Here is a 7,536-nt window from a genome sequence, read left to right on the forward strand (position 1 = left end):
ACACACACACACACACACACACACACACACACACACCCCATTTTGTGCATTTTGCTTTGGAAAAATATTAACAATTTTATGTTCTTTGAATATAAGCTGGTATTTTGGCCTAGTACCTGCTGGAGGATATTACAGAAAATCAAACTACTTTTGCCAGGCATATTAACCGTATTCTCGGCTTCATTTGATGCCCCTACACATCTCCCTGCCTCATCTTGCTCATCCTTCTAATTTATGCTACCTTGCATGGCAAATGTCTCTCTGTAGGACGTCATTAAGTGTTTTTTAGAACAAGGAAGGATATAAATAAATAAGCAAAAATTCATGTGCTATTATAAGCCAGACTAAGTCAGGAAGGGTAACACCTGATATCTCTATAGGCTGTAGCTCTCTGAAGGCCTTCACTAGAGAGTCCTATTTCATCCTTGACCAAACCGTGAGGAAAGGGGATGGGTGTTCCTAAGCCCCACCTTGAAAATGGGGGTCCCGGGCAGAATGAGGCCCCTTCACCTTGACTCTTGTGCAGTGAGTCATCACTGCACACAAGCCTGACCTGAATTCTGTCTCTCACTAGCTGTATGATCCCCAGACACTTGCTTTTTATTTTTTTGAGGCAACTGTAGCCCCAGTTGGCTGGCAGCTCACTCTATAGATCAGGCTGGCTTTGATCTCAGAGATCCACCTGCCTCTGCCCTCCCAGTGCTGTGATTAAAGGTTGTGTACCACCAACAACACCCAAGACACTTATTGTCTCCGAGTTTATTTCCTTCTTTGCCAAAAAAAAAATGGAGGTTTGTGGGGCTAGAGAGATGGCTTAGTGGTTAAGAGTGCTGGCTGTTCTTGCAGAAGACCTGGGTTTGTATCCCAGCAAAAACAACCCTTTGTAACTCCAGTTCCAGGGGATCTGATGCCCTCTTCTGTCCTCTGAGGGCAATGCATGATATAGATGCACTTACATACATGCAGGCAATACATGCATAGACATAATAATAATAATAATAATAATAAATAAATAAAGTATTTTTTTTAAAATGAGGGTTTGCAAGCTACTGTGACATGAGATCCAGGTGGGGAAACACTGAGCTCACCACCTGGCACATGGGAGGTGCTCAGGGAACACTGGCTGGCCCTTGGCCTTACTAGTTCTCTCAGCTTTAAATTCAAAAGAAAGGGTCTTTTATTTTCTTCTTTTTCTGTCCTTTCTTCCAGGTCTGTGACATTGCAATCAGATAAAAGAGAGAAGTGATGCAAAGGGCCCCTGGTGAGCTCTCTGCTTGCAACCGCCATCCTGTGATGGACAGGGGTATCAGTGCTGTACCTTGAAAGCTCTGAGCACAGCCAGGGGGTCATCATTTGTGAGTCGGTGCACAAGTGAAGGCCAGGCCCGATGAGCCAAGGGAAGGAGCTGGTTCTTGTGGGACCGCAGAACCATCACACACAAGCCTAGCACATCCAAAACCTGAAAGAAGAGACAGGATTTCAACAGTGAAGGTTTGAAACCAGATACACAGGACCAAGTCACCATTTAAAAAGAGTAATACTGAGAAGTACATTGAGAGTAAGTCTGCCAAGTCCTGGCCTCTCAGCACAGGCCAGTTATTAGGGAACTCAGAGCACAGAAGGGCAAAAAAGACACACTGCCTTGCCTTACAGAGTTTAGGGTCAACTGGGAAAAGACTTTAGGTAAGATTCAATAGAAATTAGCTATCTACCATCTCAGGAAAGAATATAAAGGGTGGAATGCAAAGAAACTAAGGGAAGACTAAAGCTTACTGTTGGGAAGACGTCTCTGAGGAACAGCTTCTAAATGAGACACGGATGGAGGGGCACTAGTCCTGTGCACAGCAAGGGTCCTTACAACTGGACTGTGACAAAGAAGACCCTGAGGCTGGGAAGCAGCTCAGTGGTAGAGTGCTTGCCTAGTACCCTGGGTTCCATTCCCAGCACCATAAAACACAAAGAGAACAGAAAACTAAAAGGCCCACAGCTTACCCAGGTTAACGCAAACAGGTGTGACACAGTAAGGGTAAGATGGGCCTTAGACCATAAAGAGTCACGTTAAGAATCTTTTATTTTGTCCTAAATACACTGGGGCATCATCTAGGTGTTCTGAGCAGAGAAATTCCATAATCTGTTTTCTGAGGGTTGTTCTAGTTGATAGTAAGGGATTTGAAGAGATGAAAGAAGTGAGGAGTCCATGGCAAAGAGATGTGGCATGTCATGGTGGCAGAGGCAGAGCCGTGAGGAGAGTGAAACCTGTTCTAGAGGGGAAATAGCTTGACAGCAGCAGGAGTGTCAGGGAGCGGAGGAGGTGGTACAGATGGAGCTGTTCAGGTTCAGGCCATGAGCAGTGGTGCGAGCACAGAAGGGCAAAAAAGACACACTGCCTTGCCTTACAGAGTTTAGGGTCAACTGGGAAAAGACTTTAGGTAAGATTCAATAGAAATTAGCTATCTACCATCTCAGGAAAGAATATAAAGGGTGGAATGCAAAGAAACTAAGGGAAGACTAAAGCTTACTGTTGGGAAGACGTCTCTGAGGAACAGCTTCTAAATGAGACACAGATGGAGGGGCACTAGTCCTGTGTACAGCAAGGGTCCTTACAACTGGACTGTGACAAAGAAGACCCTGAGGCTGGGAAGCAGCTCAGTGGTAGAGTGCTTGCCTAGTACCCTGGGTTCCATTCCCAGCACCATAAAACACAAAGAGAACAGAAAACTAAAAGGCCCACAGCTTACCCAGGTTAACGCAAACAGGTGTGACACAGTAAGGGTAAGATGGGCCTTAGACCATAAAGAGTCACGTTAAGAATCTTTTATTTTGTCCTAAATACACTGGGGCATCATCTAGGTGTTCTGAGCAGAGAAATTCCATAATCTGTTTTCTGAGGGTTGTTCTAGTTGATAGTAAGGGATTTGAAGAGATGAAAGAAGTGAGGAGTCCATGGCAAAGAGATGTGGCATGTCATGGTGGCAGAGGCAGAGCCGTGAGGAGAGTGGAACCTGTTCTAGAGGGGAAATAGCTTGACAGCAGCAGGAGTGTCAGGGAGCAGAGGAGGTGGTACAGATGGAGCTGTTCAGGTTCAGGCCATGAGCAGTGGTGCCACTGCAGAAGACAAGAACCAGGAAGGATGAACAGGCTGAGAAGCTGATAACCAGGAGAGCCAGGCAGACAGCTGAGAGCCAGGCCAATCTCTCCTGGTAGTTCTGGGCTAGCCTAGATGCACACTGATCTTTTATTCTCAAATGTTTCCTGATCTCTCACATCTTAAGGCTCACTGAACACCGAAAGCCAGCATCAAAAGTAGGCAGTAGCCAATATCGCAGCCTGCACAGGTTTTGCAAGGATGGGCTGCTTTCACAGAACACACGGTGTATGTGCATTTGAGTCAGAAAGGCAGTGAAGCTGGCCAAAGGAGTCTTACTGCGTGCTACCTACAAGCGGCTGACATTGTACCAGAAGCTCAGAATAGAGGAGAGAGCTTGGCAGGACAGAGGGGATCAGGAGTACAATACCAATGGCCTCAGTGTCAATGACCACCTCTGAATTAGTTGTGTCACTGTTTGGACAAGATACATCAGATTTCCTGGACTCAAAGACACCCACTTTCCCCTCCGCCTGGAACGTTCTCCTTGCCTTTGCCCCTTTGTGTAATTAGAAATGTTGCCACCCTCCTTAGCTGGCTAGTGTGGGTCAGAAAGCAAGCTGTCCCATGGGTAGATTTCTGTTCTCTATCTGGAAGCCTGCTTAGTACCTTGCTAGCACCTCAACTTGGATGTGTTTGTGTCTTGCCTCTCTCCCATCAACAGACAGGAAGTTCTGTGAAGACAGAGATCATGTCGCACACCCTCGGCATGACCTACAGAAGTGCTCAATGAGGGACTGAGTGAATGACTCAATGAGGGACTGAGTGAATGAGCGTGCATGCCATACGTCACGCTGGAGTATCTTTATCAACACCCCTACGAGGTTGGCATCCTCATCTCCATTTTAATGTGCCAATGCTACAGTTCCAATATGTAAACTAACCTACTCAAGGTCACATGGCTAATGAAGCCCAGAGGTACCACCTGGAATCAACCATGTGGGTCTCACTCTCACACTGACAGTCCTCTTCAAATTATTTATTATTATTGTGTGTGTATGTGTGTATGTGTGTGTGTTGGAGGGGGTGCCTGGACCTGTATGCCACAACAGGATGTGAGGGAGGTCACAACCCTTGGGATTTGTTTCTCTCTTCCACTTTTATATGGGCTCTAGGGATCAAATTGAGGTCGTTATGCTTGTGTGGCAAGTGCTTTTACCTGCCAAGACATCTTGCTAGCCCAACTGTGTTGTGTGTAAGCTGCCACCTAAATGAAGTGTATTCAGAAGGCTGCCAGATGTAGTGACCAGGAATGGACACTGAAGCCTTGCATGTCACATGCACACAAAGGCTTATGGATGGATAGATGTCTTAGGAAGACTAGAAGAAAACATGGATCAGGGCTTTCTACCTGTGCCCCCAACCTGGAGCAAGGCTACTCATCAGGAGTCACAAAGGCAGCTGTTTTCCCTCCTGCATGGGGTGGGGAGAGGTGTTACTTTTCCTTGGTGTAAGATCTTTTCTGGAGTTGATTCTGAGACAACCCCCCTCTGCCCCTCACTGTTCTGTTACTGAGCCACTGTGCATGGTTTAAGTCCCTGCTGATAGGGGGCTTGCCTGGGAAACTGCTGATCTATGAGGGAGTTGTATTAGTTTTTCCTATAATGAAAATAGAAACAGAAATAGAGATAAGGGTCAGACCTTGAAGAATGACAGCTTTAAAGTATTAAAACTTGCATCCTGCATTACCCCCCAAACTCTATAGTTTTCAATGTAGGGAACTCAGCTCCCTCTTGGCATCTGAGCTGACAAAGAAAGATGTGAAACTGTTGTCCCACAGATAAACTCCTCTTGATGCTTTCTCTTGGACATCACACATGGACCAGAAGATAAGGGAATCTGTTGCTTATCCACAGAGCCACCAGCAAGCACAGCTTGTCTCAGACCTGCTGCTCTGCAGATGCAGAGGGGCCTGCACACTGACCTTCAAGCGGATTTTCAGATGCTTATCTGATGACAAGTGGATGCAGCGTTCCATCACGTCCTTGGCTATCTGGATCTGCACCGGCAGTGGAGGCTCTATATCTGGAAGGGTGTCATCTTCATCCACCTTGGGAGGGATTGACTGCTCCTCTGGAAGAGCAGAATTGGTGACAGGGTTTTAGGAAAGGTGCCCCAAGTCAACTTAATTGCTAGCTTCAGACTCAGGGACAGGACTGAGAGGAAAATGTCTAGAGATGGATTTTAAGGAAACTATCTGAAATTTAGGTCAAGGCGCATAAGTCAGGATGTTCCCAGAAGCATTAACTGTACCATCTCAAAGCTGGGAAAAGACCTCCTTATGGATCAGCTGTGACACTCTAAAAGAAAACTTGATGGCTAGTGTGATTATGTTAGAGGTGGGGCATGTGAGAAGAAATCAGGCCATTAGGGTGTCCCATTAACAATGGGAGTGAGATCTTTGTAAAAGAGCTTGCCCACTATTCTGTCTTCTATCCTTGAGAATACAGGGTTCCTCTCTCAGGCAGGATACAGTGACAGGGCATCATCTTGGCAGCAGTCAACACCCCTTACCAGGTAACTGAACCTCCCAGCACCTTGATGAGCCTCACAGTTGTGAGAAAATTTCTGTTCTTTAAAGTCTCACATATTTTATGAGAGCATCACAAATGGACTGAGAGACCTTCTATGTCCACTCAAGGGAGAATGGTTATACAAAGCATGGTGCATCCAGGCAATGGTATGCTACAAGGGCCCTAAATTTATAAGTTCTTGTGTGTGTGTTTGTGTATGTGTGTACATACCTGTGTGCTATTGTGAGCTGAACTCAGGTTTCTGTGCATGCTACACAGGCAAGTGCTCTACCACTGAGCTATATCCTTAGTCTATGGCAAAGGTTTAAATATATTTAAATTTTTATTTATTTTTATGTGTATGAATGTTTTACTTGCATGTGTGTAAGTGAACCATATCCATGCAATGCCCATTGAGGTCAGAAGAGGACATTGGATCTCGTGGAACTGGAGTTATAGATGGTTGTTAGCTGCCATGTGGATGCTGCGAACTGAACCCGGTCTTCTGCAAGATCAGTCAGTGCTCTTAGCCACTGAGCTATCTTTCCAGCCCCAAGATATATGTATTTTTAAGTTTATTTGTTTTTATTTTATGTGTATAAGTGTTTTGCCTGCAGGTATGTAAGAGTATCACATGCATATAGGGCCTGCAGAGGCCAAAGAGAGCACTGGATCACCTGGAACTGGAGTTACAGATGGCTGTTAGCTGCCACGTGGGTGCTCGAAATCAAACCCTGGTCCTCTGTAAGAACAGCTAGTGCTCTTAACTGCTGAACCCAGAAAAGCTTTCGTAACAATGGAAAATACTTATATAATAAAATATTCAGGGTAAAAAAAGAGAAAGCATGGCACAAGTTGCAGATGCTGGGGCTGGGGAGATGACTGAGTTGGCAAAAGCACTTGCTGCCAAGTATAAGGATCTGAGTTTGAATCCCCTAAGTCCCCATAAAAACTGGACAAGTAGCAGGAGCATCTGTAGTCTCAGCACTCCTATATGGAGAAGGGAGACAGGAAAATTCCTGGAGGCTCAGGGGCCAGCTAGTCTGGTTTATGGAACAGAAAAACAATAAAGAGACCTTGTCTCAAACAAGGTGGCAGTTGAGCACTGACTCCCATGTTGTCTTCTGACCTCCAGAAGCACACCACAGCACATACATACCCACATTTGGCACACACACAAAACAAAACAAACGATGGCTAATACTAACTCTTACTTTGTTTGAGAGCTAACACCAGAGCAGCCTAGCACAATCCACAGATGAGGGTTTTTGTCTGGGTAAACTCTACAAGCTGTCAGCACCTTCTCCCACTCTATGTTACCTCACTTGCACTAAGGGGACAAGGCACCCCCCGCCCCCCGCCTACTGCTGCATGAGAAGTAGAACACGGAAAACTGAATACCAAAAAGACTTGAGAGCTGCCTGTAACTCAGGCCACCACCCCTGCACCGCAGGATCTTCCTGTCTACTTACAGGACCCATCTTTCTTCCTAAGGCACTATCGCCAGCTGTGAACATTTCCACTGAACTGGGCATTGCTCCCTTAACCTTTCCCCATTCCAGATTTCTCTGCTGGAAAACTGGAACCTTACTATTGAGATTGTACCTGTCTCTAAAAGATGCTGAGAAAATTAAATGAAAATACATCTGGAGAATGCTTGTATTTCTTACAGTAAGGGATCTTGGATATATAAGGTACCTTTATGTGGTTAAACAGAACATCATGTCAAATCTGTATCAAGCCAAACATTCTTTATAGTGCCAAGAATATTGCATATATTTGAAGAATGATAACTGCAAGAGGGATAGGGCTAGACCTTTTTTTTTTTCCTAAGAGGAGGAATTGTTGTTTGAAATTTTTCTCCTGTGGCGTGCTATT

At 45.4% G+C, this 7,536-nt stretch overlaps 1 protein-coding gene across 2 annotated transcripts in view; it reads right to left on the reverse strand.

Moving 5' to 3' along the window:
- Positions 1-1,318: 1,318 nt before the first annotated feature.
- Positions 1,319-7,536, reverse strand: part of Tti1 (TELO2 interacting protein 1) — a gene marked incomplete at its 3' end in the record, with an annotated part of 37,613 nt that continues 31,395 nt past the window's right edge. For both annotated transcript variants that reach the window (XM_008850871.2, XM_029554920.1), the window contains 2 exon segments: positions 1,319-1,459; positions 5,070-5,218. In XM_008850871.2, coding sequence (XP_008849093.1) covers positions 1,319-1,459; positions 5,070-5,218 — 290 coding nt within the window.

Source organism: Nannospalax galili, unplaced genomic scaffold (assembly GCF_000622305.1).
Source record: "Nannospalax galili isolate Female #2095 unplaced genomic scaffold, S.galili_v1.0 scaffold3946, whole genome shotgun sequence".
In the NCBI taxonomy this organism is placed as follows: domain Eukaryota; kingdom Metazoa; phylum Chordata; class Mammalia; order Rodentia; family Spalacidae; genus Nannospalax; species Nannospalax galili.